A 20973-nucleotide genomic window follows, 5' to 3' on the forward strand; every position below is an offset into this window, starting at 1 on the left:
ATTACTCAATATTTTTAGACAGTGAGGGAAAATGTGCTACGCTGGTTCTATGACTTTGTAAAAACACATGAGAAATGCATAGACACACACACACACACACACACACACACACACACACACACACACACACACACACACACACACACACACACACACACACAAGCAGTTAAGTCACAAGAGTTGGTGACACACAGATTCAGAGCGTGCTGCAGTCACAGAAAGATCGCATGAAGCATAGTCCCTTACAAAACCTTGTAGCACTGTAACTTATTAGCATTCTTTCGATTAAGGATTTAGGATAAAAGACAGATGCATGAAAAGCTACTTATACACAAGCCCATATCATATATGATACATACACACAAGTGTGTGTGTGTGTGTGCGCTGTTAGTTAGCTCAGTGGAAGTCGTGGTGCCCAGAGGACGGTGCTTGCCTTCTATAATTACACCTGTCTGTTTCCGCCTCTGGCACCATCCTCAGCTAAAGTAATCTGCTTCCTCAGCCCTGTGTCTGTGTGTGTGTATCTCTGTGTGTCTGCGCACGGCCATACTCAGAATCTTTTGAATGTCGAGCCGCCTATTTGAAACCCACTTACCACTCCGCGACCACAGAGATGTGGTGTTTTTAAAAAGGTCTGCAGCATTATGTCATGTCTGGTCCAGTGTGAATGTGAAACCACACACCTCTCGCTACTGTTTATATCTGGCCAGACAAATATTTTTGGCACTGTGGATTCATTGACACCTCTTTTTCACTGACTTTACCGTTTCTGAGCACTGACCTGAGATCATTGGTGTCATTCTCTTTATTGGATCTAAACAGCATCAACAATAATTTGCTTATTTTACCTGATTTGTCATTTGATATGTAGCTTGATATCACACCCCCCCGTTATCTGAAAGCACAGCAGTACTAGTTCCTGTGCATTCCTATTTTGGTAAACAGTCTTATTTAGGGCCTCGAAACAAAGGTTTCCCTTAATGGCTCTGCACAGGACACACATTGTACGGGTTGGGTTCAAATTGAGGGGAATTGGAAGCTCACGCAGATATATACACAGATACATTCAGGTCACTTAATCTAATATTGCTTCTTAATGAGTACTTCCTAACAGCTAAGTCATTCCTGCTGTGTTGTCGCTGCTCAAGCCAAAAGGCCGAAAAGGTCTCTCTCTCCCATAATGATCAAGTGCGTGGGCTTGTTTTGGTACATATGCATAGCTGCTCCCTGACAGCATATCTATAAGTTTTTGTTGGAAACATTCCACCATATGTGTTGCACATACATTATTTAACACATCTATAGATATCACGTTGGTCTTAGTGTGCATATAAAAGACTATGTGGCTGTAGTTTTGAGTGTGTGTTGAGTCCCCAGGTCCCAGATGAGAGCCTGTGGGATCACGGTTTGATGGTGTTGATTCCACTCGTCTGATTTGGGGATGCTTGCCATAACTTGACTCTGGTCTCCAAACCCTCGTTCCTCACCGCGCAAAACCCACACATGCACACATAAGGGCTACAATGAGACAGCAGCAACTGTTATTGTTATTCCACTTGTGCTTTTTTAATTATCTTGTACCTACAGTATGTCTGGTGCCAGTAGTGTAGATATCACGCATAAGTTATCTTCTAGCAAAGCCATTTACAGTGTGAACCTAAACCTCTCACCTGGCATTGTTGTGTGTGTGTGGGTGAGGAGAGTAGGAGGAGAGCAGATGACAGAGAAAGAGAGATTTTTACCTCATTGTACAACCGGCCTCATTTGTTCTTTCTCTTCTTCTGTTCTTCTCCAGGTGTTTAGTGGTAAGCGCCCAGATGGAGGATATTTCCCCCAGCAGGGGCAGCCGACCTCCTCTTTTCGTAAGCTGTCTCCCACACCTCCACTGGGCTTGGAGGAGGGAGTCCTGGCCACAGAGCCCGGTGGCGGTGCTCCTCTTGACGGGCAGCAGCAGCAGGCTCTGACCTGCCTCATCCCAGAGAAAGATCTGACGCTGTTTGAGAAGCTCGGGGACGGCTCTTTTGGTGTAGTGAAGAGAGGAGAATGGCTGACGCCTGCAGGGAAGGTGGTGAGGAGACCCGCACTTTCAATTCTCCTAAGTTAAAAAAAAAAATGATGAGTTTGTTTTGAAGGCTTGTGCCATTAAAATAGTGCAGTGAAGATGTGGGAAGAAGGCTGATATAGTAATACCATTTGAAACTGAATCTTTGTCCATGGTTTCAGCTGAACGTAGCTGTGAAGTGTCTGAAGACGGATGTGCTCAGCCAGCCCGACGCTCTGGAGGACTTCATCTGTGAGGTCAACGCCATGCACTCCCTGGACCACCAGAACCTCATTCGCCTCTACGGTGTGGTGCTCACACACCCGATGAAGATGGTAGTGGACACAGAAACGCACACTCACAGGGAAGAATACACACAGACAGATACATATGAACACATCAGGCAGCCACTTAAACCCACGCATACTTGAGGTGTAATGGTCCTCTCGGGCACTCTTTCGGCCAGTCTCTTTAAATCATGACCGGAGAGAGTGAAGGAGGAAATAAGTTAGACAGGAAGGGAGGGGAGTAAGTGTATGGAGTGCTAAAATAAGGGCTAACATTTTTGACCTTTTTGATTCATATTGCCAAATAGGTTTTGGACCTTGTTATGATTATGCCAACGTCTATTTTGTTCAAGTTTGTGTCACATTACATTCCTCTACATATTTCTTCCTCCTTTTCTTCCTCCCTTCCTTTCATCTTCGAGTCAATCTGTTTCTCGTCAACATCATCTATTCCTTTACTCCTTGTTCCTCTTTTCACCCACTGTGTCTCCTTCTCTCTCTCCGTGTTCTGAAGGTAACCGAGCTGGCTGCTCTGGGATCTCTGCTGGAGCGTTTGCGATGTGTTCGTCCACAGGGCCCGGTGTTGATCCACACTCTGTGCCAGTATGCCGTACAGGTGGCCTGTGGCATGGCCTATCTGGAGCAGAGGAGGTTCATCCACAGGGACCTGGCAGCCAGGTAGGGGAAGGATATCTTTTTAAGGTGGAACCAATAAGTTTCAGCAGCTATAAAAAGGTCAAAAGAGGGCGTATTGTTCACGTAATCTATAAAAACTATTTTTCTTTCAGGGATTATTTTTACTGGTGTGTTGAATTATTTATATTGCGTCTCCTTCTCCTCCACCCAGAAATTTACAGGCCATTACAGGGAGACTTGGCCCACATGAGAAAATGAGTCACTGGTTGGCTGTCTGTACTGGGTGGTCTAAGTTCTCGGTCTTGCCCAAATTAGTCAGTTTCACCTAACTGTTGACACTACGTAGATGCTTGAGAACAATTTTAATGGCTGGTAAAAATGAGTCATTTTCACAGTTCAAGCTGTGATGAAACTTTAATAACTACACTTGGCTGGTTTTACATACAGGGACTTTTTGAAGTTATGTTCAAAGCTAAGAAAGGTAATTGTAATACATGTCAGGTTTATTTGATGCTTTTAACTCAAACCTGAGTTTTAGGGCTTCGTTCAGAAAGGGACCTAACTCACACAGTGTAACTATCTGGCGCATGGAGTAGATTTTCTATGATTGGATCACATTTTGAATGTTGCCTATTATTGACCATTACATGAATCTGTTTTGTTCATCTCCTACAAGGGCTGTAACCATTCACCGAAACCATAATGGGATTTAAATTGCATATTTTAGGTCAAGTTCAGTTTCATGATTCTTTCTCATCGGACAAATGGTCAGACATCATAAAAGTCTTGATTAAAAAAACAAACATCCACAGCAATAAAACCTCTATAGAGTTCCTCATCTTTGTTGTTGCTACAGCACTTTGAGGGTTTTGTAAGCTGCTGTATGTGTTGATGGTATCAGTAGTATTCCAGAGAAAAACTGTAAGCTAGAGTTAAAATTAAACACCAATCATTTTAAATTGTAGTTATATGATTATAGGATGGAAACAGCTGCACCCAAGTTAAAAAAAAAAATACTAATTTGTACTGCAATATTTTAAACGGTGTAGGTAATGCAGTACTCAATAAGAGACATGTATTTTAAGTTTAAATATATTCTCTCTATATCTCTCTCTTCAGGAACATCCTGCTGGCCTCAGCTCAGAGAGTGAAGATCGGTGACTTTGGCCTGATGAGGGCGCTGCCCAACAACCACGAGCACTATGTCATGCAGGAGCATCGAAAAGTTCCCTTTGCGTGGTGGGTGGACTGAGAGAGCAGCACAATAACCAAAGATGTACTTGGATGCAATTCAGGCATGGATCTGAGTGGTCTTAGGGGTTAGGGTGGGAATGTGATTTATTTTATTGCAGAAAGTTTCCACAGAGAAATCTGATCAGTCACAGCTGCATTCCAACCATTCTGATAATTCTTATAAAATAATCTTTCTTTTTTTTTCTCACTCTTTGCCAAATTCTGTTGGCCAAGTAGCCAGCTAGCAATATTTCTACTGTTGTTATTCATAGAAATGTATGATTTTAGCTTTTTTTACCCATGTACAGTCCATGTTCAAGTTTGTTGCTCATCCTGTTTGCAGGTGCGCCCCAGAAAGTCTGAAGACCAGAACGTTTTCCCACGCTACAGACACGTGGATGTTTGGAGTCACTCTCTGGGAGATGTTCACACATGGCCAGGAGCCTTGGCTGGGCCTCAATGGGAGCCAGGTAAACGCACACAGTGAAGAATATAAACAAAAAACATCTTGAAGCTAAAATAACACAGGCAGACCCGTAAAAGTAGTCACACTTATTCACATCTACACTGCTATGTTTTTTAATTGTCGTCTTTTTAAATGTTATATCCATCTAAAAAACCACCCTAGATCCTGCACAAGATTGATAAAGAAGGTGAACGCCTCCCTAAGCCCGAAGACTGTCCGCAGGATATCTATCATGTGGTGCTGCAGTGTTGGGCTCAGAAACCAGATGACAGACCCACCTTTGTCGCCCTACGGGAGTTCCTGCTTGAGGTAGTAAAGCAGTCATTTGTGTAGCCAAAGGTGGCTATCCAGGGTGTTAAATAATAGTTTGTTTAGGCACTAAGCAAAAGACACTTGATGGTAATCTGGACATGTCTTGTGCAGAGAAAACCAGTGTTCCCAAAGCAATCATCAAATTATTGGACTTTTAGCTCCACCTAGTGGAGTAACTGCAAAGAAGAAACTGAAACATGCCCTCATGTTGGAAAGAATTATGCCAAAAGCTGCTGTGGTTACTTTGGTGTCTCATGTTTGTTTTTTTGTGTCTTTGTGTGTTTTTCAGACTATGCCCACAGATATGTGTGCTCTGCAGGACTTTGATGAGCCTGACAAACTCCAGATCCAGGTCAATGATGTCATCACCATTATAGAGGGGAGGTGGGTGTTGATGAGTGTTTGAGACTTAAACAAGAACAAACTTACCTGCCAACCTGATTACTGATGTATACAGTTTAAAGGGTAAAAATGCATTTCCTTTCATTAAATAATGGTGTAGAGGTCTTTTACAGTTGCTGAGCTCATCAATGCTCGCTTATAAAGGTACATTGTCTGTTAGGATAATTACACAAAATGTTAAATATCCAGTAGAGTTATTTGCCCTGCAGATGACTCTCCATGTTTCATCCTCAGTATGTCTGTGTCTTTCAGGGCAGAGAACTACTGGTGGCGCGGTCAAAACAAGCGGACCCTTAAGGTCGGACCTTTCCCCAGAAACGTGGTGACATCAGTAGCGGGTTTGTCAGCTCATGACATCAGCCGGCCGCTCAAGAACAGCTTCATCCACACAGGACACGGAGACAGTAACCCCCATCGCTGCTGGGGCTTCCCCGACAGGATTGATGAGTAGGGACCAGCTTCTGTTTGTTATTTTTTAGTGTCCTCTGAATTTAGCACCACAACATACTCTAAATGTCTCATCATTGCTTCATGAATATTTATCATAATTATGCCCCATGTTGGAAGTTGATGGTAAAAGTCAGACTTTTTTTTTCCTGAGATGTGATAATAAACTCACCAATAGATGGCAGTAGCGCAATGTTACAAATGACCAACTTATTGCAACATTATAGCACATTTAAGCACCAACTGTATTTCATTTCCTGTAATTAAGTCTGGCTCTGTTCCCTCCAGTTTGTACCTCGGTAATCCCATGGATCCTCCTGATGTCCTCAGTGTCGACCACAGTGGCACTCGAACCACACAGTTAACAGGACGAGCTAGACGTGAGTAATAAAAAAGCTCTAATTAAAGACGTACATCACCCCGTAATGATGACCAATATGATTGACAAATACCAAGGATAAACACTCTCGGACTATTGTTCCGTATCGGCCATCTCTGTTTTCACTTTAGTTGACACAGATCCTGACTTGTTTGGCATTTAGCTCATGAGTTAAAAACTAAAGCTGGGACAGGGTTTGTGCATCAAAACAGAAACTGCACTCTTCAGGCCTCTCTTTAAAAGCCCTTGATCATGTTTGTATATCACATATACATATTCACATTCTGCTGGATGAAAAACTTTTTCACAACTGATCATAATCCACTGTAACTGTTAATATAACTGATGTAAACAAACCTAAACAAGATTCAAGATTCAAGAAGCTTTATTTATCCCGAGGGAAATTATAGTGCAACAGTTTCAAAACAAAGGTGGGAAAGGGTCAGAGTAACAATAAGCATAAAAACATAAATCAAATAAAATAAGCTAACATAAAATAAAACAATTAACTAAGAGTGCAAAAGACAATATAGTTGAGCGTAGGTATATACAATATACAACAATACGCAGCGTGCCGTTTAGCAGCATACTGAAATAAAATAAGTAAAAACTAAATAAACTAAATAAGTGGTAAGGAGCGATAAGAGAAAACAGTGTTATAAATGTAGCAGCATTTCCCCCAGAACTAAGTGATTGTATGGCACAGTGAAGTGTAGCAGCAGTAAGTTACAATACCACAAGATAAAGTGATGTAGTGGTGATATAAAGTGACAGTGGAGTGTAGCAGCCTTTCTCACCGGAGTAAGTTACAGTCAGTTACAGTGAAGTACAGTGTAGCAGCATTTTACAGAGATAAGTTACAGTAAACCACAGTAAAGAGAGTAGCAGCAGTAAGTTACAATAACAAAACTTCAATTGTATTACGACAAAAATAAATGCATCATGTTTTAAAATCCTCACACAGATGACCGGCGTTGCTGTGCTACCCTCAACAATATAAAAACTATTGATTCATATTTGACTGTTGCCTACTGCTAATGCCTACAGTATATTAACATGCCTCTCAATCAATGAAATGATCAGATTCAACATTTAAATAGGGCAGGACATTTAAATCATGAGTTGTGGATTCAAATTTGAAGTCAAACTGCTTGCTTTTATTTCTCTTAACACTTGCTGGCAAAGCTTTCATATGCAATCTGACATTTGCTTCCTGCTAACCCTAACCCTTTGCCGCTGCCTTTTCTTTTTTCTCTGTCTCTTCTTTGCGGTGGCGGTATTTGATTTTCTTCCTCCAGAGGATCCTCCTCCCCGCCCTCCTCAACCAGCAGTGTTAATCAAGAGTAAGTCTGGTTTCTCTCAGCAGCTCCTCACCCATTGCTCCTGCCCTCTCTGTTCCCTCCTAGCTCCACTCCTCAAAGGTATAGCCCATATTTTGTTGTCTCTCCTATGCCTGTCGTTGCAGTGATTCCACCATCTACTTTTATTTCCTTTCTTAAAATCATTGTTCTCCACCTTTCCACCCCTGTGTCCCCTCTAACAGGTGTGCAGTGCCCTTGCTGTGCACAACTGGACTCACTTCAAACCTCTAAACTTTGAGTGAAGTGTGTCTTGAATTTTGTGGTGTGACGTGATCTTAAAGAGCATCAGTGTCATCACTGTTTAAATGTTTTTCAGTAAAGTAATAAATGTATTCTGTCTTTTTGTCTCCAGAGCCTTGCTACGATCCGGTAAACGATGATGAGGATCTTACTCCGGCAGGATTAAAGAGATTATCACTTCGGAAAACGGGTTCTGTCAAAGGTTTAAAACTAAAACCTGCTGCGTGGGTCTCTGCTTCCAAACAGGGGGGTGGTCGGACTTCAGGCTCAGGCCACAACCCCAACAGTGAAGTGTCCCTCATTGACTTTGGAGAGGAGTTTCCCCCACCCACACCCTCCCCTTCCCCTTCCCCTGTGGTTGCAATTCAGATTCCTTCACTGGCAAAGCTAGCTTTAGAAGCAGAGAACATCCTGGACCGGACTCCTCCTCAGAGTCCATCTAAATCGTTACCCCGTCCCCTCCATCCTACACCGGTAGTTGACTGGGATGCCCGACCATTACCTCCACCCCCGGCCTATGACCATGTCGCCCAAGACGAAGACGATATGGAGGTACGGTAGGAAGTGACACAGCACATTACATATGATTTGATATTAATCACCTTTTCTGATACCTACTGTAGATCCATGCTAGAATGTATTAAAGTTATAAATCGTCTTTCTCGACATAGGTGAGCTCCATCAACAGCTCGGAGCAGCAGCATGAAGAGGAGCAGAGTGAAGTCTGTAACCCAGATGAGGCTCTCTTCTCTGGACAGAAGGTGGAGAGCGAGGCTCTAGTCTCCAGGGGTTCAGACAGATCAGGCCTGGAGGACAACCTCTTTCTCCCCAGCAAGCAGAGCCAGGTCCTGTCCAACTCCTTCTCCCAGTCAGCGGAGATCTTCCAAGAACTCCAGCAAGAGTGCATGAGAAGGCTCAATGTACCGACTGGAAGTGCTGCGCGGTCAAGCTCGCCATCCCAGAGCTCATCCACGTGTCCCCAGGAGGGACACCAGCAGAGTGTCCTCTCCTCCAATGAAGACAGACCCCAGATCCCCCCACGTGTCCCCATACCCCCTCGCCCCATAAAGAGGGGTGACTACACGTCTGCTCGCTGGTCAAGGGATCTCTCCCTGTCACCAACGCCAACTGACACCGCGGAGGACGTCTCAGGCCCACGACCACCTCAGATCCCTCCCAGGGACCCATATTCCCAGCCGGGCTCAAGGACTCCCAGCCCCATGGGCCTGCTAGTGGGCTCCCCCCAGCAGAGAGTATTCTCTGTCAGCCCAACCACCACGCAGGCGCCCCTTACCTCATGCCCCTACACACACACATACGGCTCCTACCTCTCATCCTCTCCAGGTAAACTCATGCCCACAACACACAGCTTTGCCTCAGACCCTAAATATGCTGCACCCAAAGTGATCCAGGCGCAGGGGAAGGACGCCGCCAGCAAGGGTCCCTGTATCCTCCCCATCGTCCGTGATGGACGTAAAGTCAGTAACACCCACTATTACCTTCTGCCAGAGAGACCCCCGTACCTTGACCGCTACGACCGTTTCTTCAGGGAGGCGGATAGCCTGCCTGCCAGCGGTGTGGACGAAAAGCATGTGCGGCAAGCTAACACCGCCACTGTCAGACCCATGGTGGTCAGCAGCCAGACTCTCCAGGGACACGCCCAGGGACAGGGGTTTGTCCCACCAGGCGAGCTCAAGGCTAATTTCTCCTCCAACAATAACAGCCGCCTGGGTGGGCCACGGTCAGGGATGAAGACATCAGTTAGTCTCCCTCGTGTCTGTTCAGACGGGCTGTCAGCAGCGGTGGTCACTGCTTCTTGTATCAGGACAGACGGAGGAGGGAACTCAGCTGACAGGGTCAAAATGGTAAGGTCAGAGATATTTGGATTGGCTTTTGCAACTTCTCATTTGAAATACACAGTATGCATAATTTACGATTTGTGCTGAAAGGTGTTATTTATTGCTTCAGTAATTAAAGTGCTAGACGCGCTCCCTTTCTCTTATTAGGGAGAGTTTAGATGCAATGTATATTTGCCCTCATGTCCTCCTTGATGTTACTTTTATTGCTTTTTTTGTATATTAAATTTAAAAAAATTAGAGTTCTTTAACTAAATAGCATTGATCCTTAGTTTCCGGATGCTGGTATGAGAGTATGGCATAATTTTATGAGATGAAGAGCTAAAATATGAGTGAAATGTTCAGGGTTCTCCAGTAGGATTGACTTTAAATGCAATGTAATACGTATGGTATATGTGATACACGGCTTGCTTGAGTGCTCGTTTGCTACTTGCAGTTTATCAATAATGTAGCTTTTGAATGTGAACTGAAATATATAGAAATATCCATTATGGTGGACAGTATATTACATTTGCATCATTCATTTTTTCCATTATTAGTTGTCCACTTAGGCCATAGCTTGTAGGGAGAACTATGGGCATGTATGCGAGTGCAAATCAAGTGTATTGTGGAATGGTACATTACTTTCTGACTGGACTTAAAGGGAGAGTTCATATTTTCTGAAGTGGGACTGTATGGGGCACTTATCACTAGTCAGTGTGTTACCTACAGTAGATGGCAGTTGGCACGACCCCAGTTTGGAGAAGTAGGCAGGTGGACAGACTGGGAGCTGTTGCTCTTATATAAGGGCTGTGAAGTATATATCGATATTATATCAATATTGTGATGCATTACAGTGAAGTTATGTAATTTTCTGAACTTACCAGACTGTTCTAGCTGTGTCGAGATTCTTCTCCAAATCCACAATTCAATTAGACTTTTGATTTTAAGGTCATGATTCAATTCAATTTAACACTTCTCTTTCACCACTGGTTGAGTCTTGATCCATAAAGATCAACAGGTCATTGGTTTTAAAATCTGACAACATGTACATGTACAACAAGCTCATTTCGATTGATTTTCAATTTAGAATATATATCGTGACTACCCTAAGTGATCAAGGCGCATTCCTGATGATTATTTATCAAAATACATTTTTGTGAAAGGCCCAATAGTCAACAGCTACAACAGCATTGCAATGCCAATATCCAGGTTTCTGGTGAAAAATATTGTGATATATGATTATCTCCATATCGCCCAGTCCTACGTTATATTCATATATATTTATCTTCCTGTCAATGAAAAATCAAAAAATGTTATGTTATGCTTCTTATAACTTATTAAAAATATTTGCCTGTGTTCTTTGGGGACAAAGGCCATATTCCTTTTTATGTGAATTGAATTTAAAAGACAAAGAAGAGTTACATTGTTTCCTTTTTGCCGGCCAATTGATTCTGACACCGACTGAACTGGATTCAGAATCACTGCACCACCAACGGCTCTACATTGATCAGCCGGAGTTGATACTGAGGCCGCACTCAAGGTGCAGTGGGAATGTGTAATTATATAGTATATAAACTGTACTGCAGGGGAGTTCAGTGCAAGGAGCAGACATGCAGAGTGAGCTTAAGGTGGATTTGCATAAACATAATTACTAAAACATGATTTGGTTTGTGAAGAGATCGGGGACTGTTCAGAATCCTCGTCAAATCCAGCGACGCTGCACTCGGATGCTTATCAACTTATTCAGGTGAAGCTTAAAGTGAACAAAAACTTTTTATTTTATTTCATTTTAAAACATCCTTTCATGTAAGCAAGGTTACTTTATTGTCAGATTTAGAAGGTTGTTGTCAAAGAGGTACCCCGTCATGTTGATGCCAGGACGAAAGGAATCAGAGGCAGCATATAACATAAGTGTTGAAGTGTTGTTGGATGATGCAGAGACTGACACTGTTGATGTTGTGCGGTTCAGGTGCAGGAGGCAGTTCACGGTGTCACAATAGAGGAGTGCCAAGCCGCCCTGCAGAACCACAACTGGAATGTCCAGAAAGCTGTGCATTATCTAAAGGTGAGAGCATTTATGAGTATGCTATGAAAAAAGCTGAATGCACTGCAGCCAGTGATTGAAATCTGTCCCCTGTGATTCTATATCAATCACAATAATAAAGGTTATAATAAAGGTGATGTATGGACCCCAGAAACTGAATAAATATAGTTGAAGGTGGTCAGAAAAGTCAAAAATATAACTAAATACACCAATAAGTAATCTGGATAGATGATTAAAATGAAGTGTAAAAAGAAATACAATTTTAAATTTATCTTTAACTTTGAATCTGTTTGTAAAAATAATAATAAAAAATAAGACAAAACCTCAGATTAATTTGAATCATTTTACTTTGCACAGATGCCCACATTCAATCACGTGTTCAAGATGTGTGTTTATGTCAGCGGAGCAATCAAGTGTGGCTTTAGCTAGCTCAACTGATGCAATGGTTTTTAATCCAACTGTAATTCATGTAATGTTAATCATCCATATACTGTAGTGCAGTATGCATACTGCTGTAGCATCACTGCATAAACTCTTGTAACAGTAGCTAAAGCAGTTAAGCTGCTGAGCTAACACCTACAGTTAACTAGCTAATGTCATTCGGAAGTTCACATTAAAAACATGATCTTCAAATTACTACATTATCTAAGGTTTCAATTCTTATAATGTAAAACAAAGAAATCTAAAACTTTAATAAATAATAGAAAATTAAGTTTCGAGAAAGCTTTTTTTTTACCGAAGGGTTGGAGGTTGTCAGTTTTTGTGCTCCAATAAGTAATGTTCCAGACATGGAATAAAGAGTAAGCTGTCACACAAGAAAGGCAAACTGAGTTTATAGAACAAAACTTTACATTACAAAGTAAGGGCTGCAAACATTCTATAGTTCTGGTCCATCAAAATAAAGTGAAGTAGACATTTATGATGCAGCACTGCAGTTACTAAGAGAAGCTGAGTCCTCAGTGGAAACAAGTGCTGTGCTGCAGACGGGTCCTCAGAGATCCATGATCACTGCATCTCAGGTCAGACCTCGGGTCCAGTTCTGTAATACAGGTAGTCATTCAAAGTTGCTGAATGCCAATTTTACTTTGTTGGTTCATATCAGGATATGATAACAGCAACTTTGTTGCACCTAAAGGGAACATCAGGTTATTGCGGCTGTAATGAGGCGGCTACAAATACAAATCTACAGCAGTATTCAGCAGCCTCTTAGCGGCCTGTGGCTGCGGCCACTGTGTCAGGATGGAAGATGTGTGTGGATGGCATTGAGCACAGGGGAACACTTGCTCTTTGATAGTCGCGGCAAAGTGTAGAAAATACAGGAGACAATACTGAGGTTGTATTAAGACCGAAATAGTTTTCCTGTAATCATACTGCAGCTTTTCCCTATAACAGCACCTGACTGTTACCTCTGAAGGGTGTACTACGAAGCCAGATTCACAAGTTCTCTTTGTGTTAGCTGGCTCGATAAAGCCTTAAACCCCGATCAAAGTTGTATGATGTGTGCCATCACCATAAAAGGGGAAGTGTGGTGCGTCATTGACCCGGCCGATTGCATGTCCCTATGTTTTCTCGCGAAGAATATGAATAAAATATTACAGCAAAAAAGCAACATTGTTGCTAGAAATAAGGCAAGAGAGTTATGGTAAATGGACTTGTACTTATATAGAACTTTTCTAGTCTCTGACTACTCAACGCACTTGCACACTACTTGTCACATTCATAATGATGGTAGATGCTACCTGCCCATCAACTAATCTAATCCAATCATTCAAACCACATTGACACACCCATGCGCAGCCCAGGGAGCAATTTGGGGTTCAGTGTCTTTTCCAAGGACACTTGGACATGCAGACCAGAGGACCAAGGTATTGAACAACTGACCTTAGGAATGGATATATTAATTATTCTAAGTTAAATTTTAATATCATAAACTAATCTATTTATTCAACGCTCAATGCACTTTCACTGCTCTTACACTTTTAACTTGATGCAGCATATTTAAACTTTAGAATTGACATCTACTGTCGAGGACAAAATTATTAGCCCCCCTATGAAATTTAAAGTTTTTAAAACTTTTTTTTTTTTTTATCAGAACTGAACGATTGTTGTCCGTCACTCTGCAGGTGGAGCAGTTGTTCTGTTTGGGTCTGAGGAGCAGGCCTGAGTGTCTAAAGCTGCTGGAGATGTGTGACTGGAACCTGGAGGCGGCCAGCACTCACATGTTAGATAACTATGGATCCACAACAAGACAGAGGTAGCCTGCTGTATTCAGTAGCTTTGTTTGTTGAACTTTGTGTCATGACTTCCCACATAGAATTTATAACTTTGAATACGCTTAACTCTCGTATCCTTACGACTTCATATTTAAATCTTTTATCTTGCATATTTAAACTTGCATCTGTAGCATTGTGTTTGTCATTGTGACAGTAATGCTCAGTATGCACATGTTTAGACATTGTTCCCGGAAATTGAATTTAGTCACTTTTGACCTTGCACCACATGATGGCATGAGATGACAACTTTTTCACACCTGTCTTAGGAAAACATATTAAAACCTTCTTTCTAACGGGGGCTTAACTGATGGAGATTTGCCCTCCTCCGCATTTGAATCACTGTCAACGTGAACAGCAGGCACAAACAGCAGACAGACAGGCTGATGCAATGCTGTGCTCGTTAATGAGGCTAAGAATCATATGTGGCTGCTAGACTTGAGAACCTTTCCTGCTTTGTTTTTCTTTTCTATAGAAAAAATAGACATTATAAAAGTGTTTTTAATGATGTGTGTGACTCATTCACAGCCACGAAAATGGAACAGCCTCTCACAAGATACTGTAAAAATTCAAGTTAAAGGGGCGGTTCAGACATTTTGAAGTGGGGTTGTATGAGGGACTTATCCATTGTCAGTGTGTTACCTACAGCTGGTGGCGGTCGGCACCTTCCCAGTTGAAGCAGGCAGTTGTACCAACACAGAAGCTAAGCAATGTACTGCTGTGGACGGGGCCACACAGAAAAACATGTTTTAGCCGGCTATATAAAAAAAAATTCTATATCATATAAGTGTTCGCTTTATTTAGAATATTTTTGCTACTTTACATTTCCGTCAAACAACACTTATATATCACTCTCTTCAAAGCCACCAGACTCTTTTAACATAATCAGTAATTTTACTTTGCCGCTGCCTGGATAGTTTTTTGTTAGTTATGTTATCTGAAGCTTCTTTATATTTGCAGACGGTGACAGAAATCTCAAGCTGCTGAGCTGTGATTGATCAGAGGAGGTGAATTTTCACCTGACCCTTCCCATGTACGCTACAGAAATGCGTCCAATCAGAAGTTATAGTTACGGTTATTTGACTAAAGAAAAGTCAAGCACATTTTCTCTGAGCTAACACAAAAATACCAAACTTTATTATGGCTCCATTTATACTTAACCTGGACAAAGGGTTACACAGGGGGGTACCTGGGGGTACACAGGAACACTCTGGGCCATAGTAGGACCCAAACGAGACCAGATCAGCCTGAAATGTGTCATTCTAAAGCTGGTGCATGGTGGGCGGTGTTATAACAGGTTCCAGACAGAGTCACATATCCTGGGTGCTACTGTACTGTGTTTTTTTACCGTACTGTATTTTGCACTGCCGCACTTACACTGTTGATCAACTGCAGAGAGACTTTTTAACCAAGGGGTTGGAGGTTGTCACTTTTTGTGCTCCAATATGTAATGTTCCAGACATGGAATAAATAATAACATACAATGTCAGGAGCAAGTAAAACTAACATAAGTTTCACACTGTCTTAAAAGAAAAAGTAAGCTGTCACACAAGAAAGGCAAACTGAGTTTATAGAACAAAACTTTACATTACAAAGTAAGGGCTGCCAACATTCCATAGTTCTAGTCCATCAAAATAAAGTGAAGCAGACATTTATGATGCAGCACTGCAGTTACTAAGAGAAGCTGAGTCCTCAGTGGAAACAAGTGCTGTGCTGCAGACGGGTCCTCAGAGATCCATGATCACTGCATCTCAGGTCAGACCTCGGGTCCAGTTCTGTAATACAGGTAGTCACTCAAAGTTGCTGAATGCCAATTTTACTTTGTTGGTTCATATCAGGATATGATAACAGCAACTTTGTTGCACCTAAAGGGAACATCAGGTTATTGCGGCTGTAATGAGGCGGCTATAAATACAAACAGACTCACTGATGTGTCTACAGCAGTATTCAGCAGCCTCTTAGCGGCCTGTGGCTGCGGCCACTGTGTCAGGATGGAAGATGTGTGTGGATGGCATTGAGCACAGGGGAACACTTGCTCTTTGATAGTCACGGCAAAGTGTAGAAAATACAGGAGACAATACTGAGGTTGTATTAAGACCGAAATAGTTTTCCTGTAATCATACTGCAGCTTTTCCCTATAACAGCACCTGACTGTTACCTCTGAAGGGTGTACTACGAAGCCAGATTAACAAGTTCTCTTTGTGTTAGCTCCAATCATTAAACCACATTGACACACCCATGCGCAGCCCAGGGAGCCCAGGACAGTAGCACCAACACAGAAGCTAAGCAATGTACTGCTGTGGACGGGGCCACATAGCAAAGTGTGTTTTAGCCAGCTATAAAAAAGAAATGAATCTATATCCGTTTAAGTGTTTGCTTTATTTAGAATATTTTTACCACTTTATGTTTCAGTCAAACAGCACTTATATATCACTCTCTTCAAAGCCACCAGACTCTTTTAACATAATCAGTAATTTTACTTTGCAGCTGCCTGGATAGTTTTTTGTTAGTTCCTGACCCTTTTAAAACACCAAAGTCACAACCGCCTGCCATCTACTGTGGGTAATACACTGACTGTGGATAGGTACCTCTTTCAGCCTCACTTCGGAAGATCCAAATCATCCCTTTAATTTAGGAGGATTTAGCAATTCATCTCATGATTTTCTCAATCTAATCTAAAGCTTCTTTATATTTGCAGACGGTGACAGAAATCTCAAGCTGCTGAGCTGTGATTGATCAGAGGAGGTGGATTTTTTTCTGACCCTTCCCATGTACGCTACAGAAATGCGTCCAATCAGAAGACTGTTATTTGACTATAGAAAAATCAAGCACATTTTCTCTGAGCTAACACAAAATACCAAACTTTATTATGGCTCCATTTATACTTAACCTGGACAAAGGAATTTAGCCTGGGGGTACACAGGAACACTCTGGGCCATAGTAGGACACAAACGAGACCAGATCAGCCTGAAATGTGTCATTCTAAAGCTGGTGCATCGTGGGCGGTGTGATCACAGCATAACAGGTTCCCTACAGAGTCACATATCCTGGGTGCTACCGAACTCTGTTACAGGTATTGTCACTGCCGCACTGTCGATCAACTGCAGAGAGATACTTGCATCTTATCTTTTGTTAATGTCATTTAAAAGAAGAGGCCAAAACGAGATAAATAGAGTACACACAGTGACACTTCCGACTATAGTCCAAACTTTGCCAATAATATGCCAGAATATGCCAAGAACTAGTACAGTTTGATTGAAAACTGCAATCTGGGTTTAGTGAACAGTAACTTAAATGCTTTATAGTGTATACAGATTTTGCCTTTATCACATTCTCAACAAAATACAAAACAAATATAATTGGCTGTCCTGTCCAAAATAATAGAATTTGGCCGATTTACAGTTTTAAAGAGCAGCGAGGGTTTGGTGCTGAAAGACTGTAGAGTCAAGGAAAAATGTGCAGAAGAAAGAATAACTTTGACTTCTCTACAATAAAAAAGGTCACATGCATAATAATTTGTATAATACATTTAGTATTGATTCAGTGCTGCAGTGCTTAGAGTCAAAGGTGAAACCAACTCAGTGTTGAATTAGAAAAATCGACAGGATTAAAAGATCAGGGAAGCAGTTTGTCCAAGATTCACTTATTTTGAAGACAAAGAACTTTCTAATACATATTCAAATGCTATAAAGCAATATGCCCTTTTATAAAGAGACATGTATGTGTTTGAAAACGGAACAGTGATGTAATATTTTTATATATTTGAACACGCCCAGAGACAACAGCAGACTGTTATGTCCATGACTGGGCAGGCCATTTTTTTGAATATTTGAAATGTGTCTCTCCTTGAGTGAAACTTTGATCTGTGACTAGTATCACAAGTGGCTCAAGAACAAAAAAGTCAGTCAGTGGAAACTTCCTACATCCCAGATATAGTCTTTCCTTCCCTCCAAGAACTTTGCCCAAACATAACTCCTGCACATCAGCTGAAAACTGCCAGCTGGGTATTTTCTTGCAGACTACGTTGGCAGCTAATAACAGCAACGCGGTGAAATCTACCCCAAGGCACAGCTCCTGTCCCATAATCATCACTTAAAACCACAACTGTGATATTTTGGTCAGCAGCTTTGGGGGCAATAATTTAAACACTGGGAGGTGGTGTCAGCTCACTGCTAGACATGACAATACATTTTCAGACTGTGTGTTGTCACAGTAGAGCCCTCAGGAAATGAAGCTAGAAAACGTCTGGGACTGTCTGGGCTCTGGAAGGCAAAGAAGAAGCACTCCACATGCTCTGACTTCTAAAATTCACACTCTGTGGTTGATAAAAGAATACTTTACAGGCATTTATTGGTCAACATACATGATCCTTTGGTGCTATAGACAAAAGAAATCTCTTTGCCAACTGGTACCCAATTATTTAAATTACAACATAAACGTTTGTCCACAAGAAGACACTGACTTTTCTCCAACCAGCCCCTCAATATGTCCACAAAAACCCAGTATGTAACGACCTCAAACGGCCTCTGAAAAAGCTAATATGGAACCACAACAAGCCTCTTACCTGCCTGGGAAAACAGTGTTTGAGGACTGATTTTGGATCAGTGTGCAATAAGGCTGCTGTAGAACCTGTAACTCCTAGTCTGTCCATCCAGCAGTGCCATCCAGTTGTGTAATCTCTGCCATGACGCGTACTAGTAATTAAATGCACAGGAAACACCTTTATTGGTCTAAAGTGTTTGGTGACTCAGTTTTATTCCCTCCAGAATATGATGAAGTTGTTCTTCAACACTGATCCAGAATCTGTTTTGCCAATTCCCCCCTCTGATGTCTTGTGGTAAAGCTGATTGTTGAGCAGTGCATAAGGATAACTGCCTCCACAGTCTGTTCATGTGTTGTTTGTCTTCATACCAAGCTGCTGTAGTTATATTAAAGGACTGAAGTGAACCTTGTGGTGTTATGATCAACCCGAACTCCTGTTGTGGTTTTGAGACTATGATGTTAGAAAAAAAACTTCAGATCTGTTTAGTCTTTGTTTGCCGGATCAGTTTCTTCAGAAACAATCTGCCATTTTTAAGTCATTCATATCATTTTTGCTGTTTCTCCTTCAATCCAAACTTGCCATTTCTTCCTCATTTGTATGTATTTGCTTCCCAGAATGTGTTTTATTTTAAACGCCTACTGTACAGTTGGTTAACCTTGTTTTACTCCTCCTGGGTTGATGGAAATGTTCGAGAAGTTCATGCTGCAGAATTTATAAATGTATTTTTTATTAAAGAATTAATTATTTTTTACCTCTTTTCTTCTGTTTATTAATCTTTTTTTCTATCACCTTAGTGATCCTTGTTATCTCTGAAGTATTGAGTGCTGCTTTAGGGGGACTAAAGACAGGAAAAGTAAGAAAAGACAAAATATAATATGTCCAAAAAAAGCTTAAATCAGTCAGAGGATAGCCTGTCTAAAGCAGTCATGACATAATTTCTTGAATAAAGTCAGGAAAAGTCATAGAAAAGTGTGTCAAAAAAATTTGCCGTCGAAAAAGTCAAAATATAATATGTGTCCAAAAATTAGGTAATAAAAAAGTCATAGTATTGTATGTTGAAAAATAAAATATTCCATAAATCAGTCATAGGATAGCCAGTCTAAAGCAGTCATGACATAATTTCTTGTATAAAGTCATAGAAAAGAGTATCCAAAGATAAGGAAAAGAAAGTCATAGTAGTATGTTAAAAAAGTCAAAATATACATATAATATCCAAAAGATGCTTAAATCAGTCATGGCATCATTTCTTTAATAAAGTCAGGAAAAGTCTCGTAAAATTTTGTCCAAAAAATAAAATAAAAGTCATAGTATAGTATGTCAAAAAAAGAAGTCAAAATATAATCATTTCTTCAATAAAGTTAGGACAATTCATAGAAAAATGTGTCCAAAAATCAAACCAAAAATCAAAATGAAGTCATAGTATAGTATGTCGAAAAAGTAAAAAGTTAAATACATCCAAAAGATGCTTAAATCAGTCAGGGTCGCCCGTCTAAAGCAGTCATCGCATCATTTCTTGAGTGCTGGGTTTGTTGTTCATCACAAAGCAAAGATACATTAAGAGCTAATTGTTGGGAGGAAACAGAACTCTGTTCAGACGCAACTAAAGACGTCACAGTGTTCTCATGGACTAAAATATTAATCATTTATACTATGAAGCATATTAACCAGCAATGAATAACATTGTAAATGGCAACCATAAATGTTTACATATAACCAGCTGTGCAGTAGATTGTTGCACAGTGAGGAACTTCAGAATAAGAATCATTCATTCATCTTCAACCGCTTGTCCCCGTCGGGGTCACGGGGGGGTTGGAGCCAATCCCAGACGGAGAGCCCGGAGAAAACCCACTCAGAGGGGGAGAACATGCAAACTCCACACATAAGGGCCCCAGCCGGGATTCGAACCAGGAACCCTCTCGCTGTGAGGCGACAGTGCTGACCACCACATCACCATGTCGCCCAGAATCAGAATCAGAAATACTTAAATAATCCTAGGGAAAATGTATATATTTTTGTAAAAACAGTATATATATATATATATAAATATACACACAGGTATACAGTATACATAACTATATATATAGTAATATAATATCAAATTTACAATAGTAATATATACAAATCAAATATACTGTAGTAATGTGCAAAGTACTGTAAAAATGTGCAAAGAACAGATTGTTTGTGATTGAGTCTGTATCACAGAGAGGGTGTGACAGACTCTCCAAGGGATGCGTTGTACACAGGCAAGAAAGATTTCCTGTGGTGCATCTGGGTGCGAGGAGTCTCCTGCTGAAGTTGCTCCTCTGCTGGGCCGGTGTGTCGTAGAGAGGGTGGGAGACATGGTCCGGGATAGACCGGAGCCTGGACAGCATCCTTCTATCTGACACGGTCATCAAGGTGTCCAGCTCCTCCCCCAAGACATCAGCGGCCCTCCTGATCACTTTGTTCAGTCTGTTGGTGTCTGCGACCTTCAG

The 20973-nt window shown here is 41.4% G+C and overlaps 1 protein-coding gene across 3 annotated transcripts in view; it reads left to right on the top strand.

Moving 5' to 3' along the window:
* LOC310958295 (activated CDC42 kinase 1-like) overlaps window positions 1-19160 on the top strand; it is a 60070-nt gene extending 40910 nt beyond the window's left edge. For 2 of the 3 annotated variants that reach the window (XM_083929179.1, XM_083929177.1), the window contains 14 exons: window positions 1796-2068; window positions 2224-2376; window positions 2843-3006; window positions 4084-4203; window positions 4541-4667; window positions 4826-4972; window positions 5265-5359; window positions 5630-5824; window positions 6113-6204; window positions 7917-8356; window positions 8476-9669; window positions 11612-11707; window positions 13810-13940; window positions 14917-15019. In XM_083929179.1, the coding sequence (XP_083785305.1) occupies window positions 1796-2068; window positions 2224-2376; window positions 2843-3006; window positions 4084-4203; window positions 4541-4667; window positions 4826-4972; window positions 5265-5359; window positions 5630-5824; window positions 6113-6204; window positions 7917-8356; window positions 8476-9669; window positions 11612-11707; window positions 13810-13940; window positions 14917-14923 (3234 nt within the window). In that variant the 3' untranslated portion in view covers window positions 14924-15019. Of the gene's footprint in view, window positions 1-1795; window positions 2069-2223; window positions 2377-2842; window positions 3007-4083; window positions 4204-4540; window positions 4668-4825; window positions 4973-5264; window positions 5360-5629; window positions 5825-6112; window positions 6205-7916; window positions 8357-8475; window positions 9670-11611; window positions 11708-13809; window positions 13941-14916; window positions 15020-16654 lie in introns of those variants that run through there. The other variant, XM_083929178.1, reaches the window with a different exon arrangement.
* Window positions 19161-20973: the final 1813 nt, after the last annotated feature.

Source organism: Echiichthys vipera (assembly GCF_963691815.1).
Source record: "Echiichthys vipera genome assembly, chromosome: 15".
NCBI classification, from domain to species: domain Eukaryota; kingdom Metazoa; phylum Chordata; class Actinopteri; order Perciformes; family Trachinidae; genus Echiichthys; species Echiichthys vipera.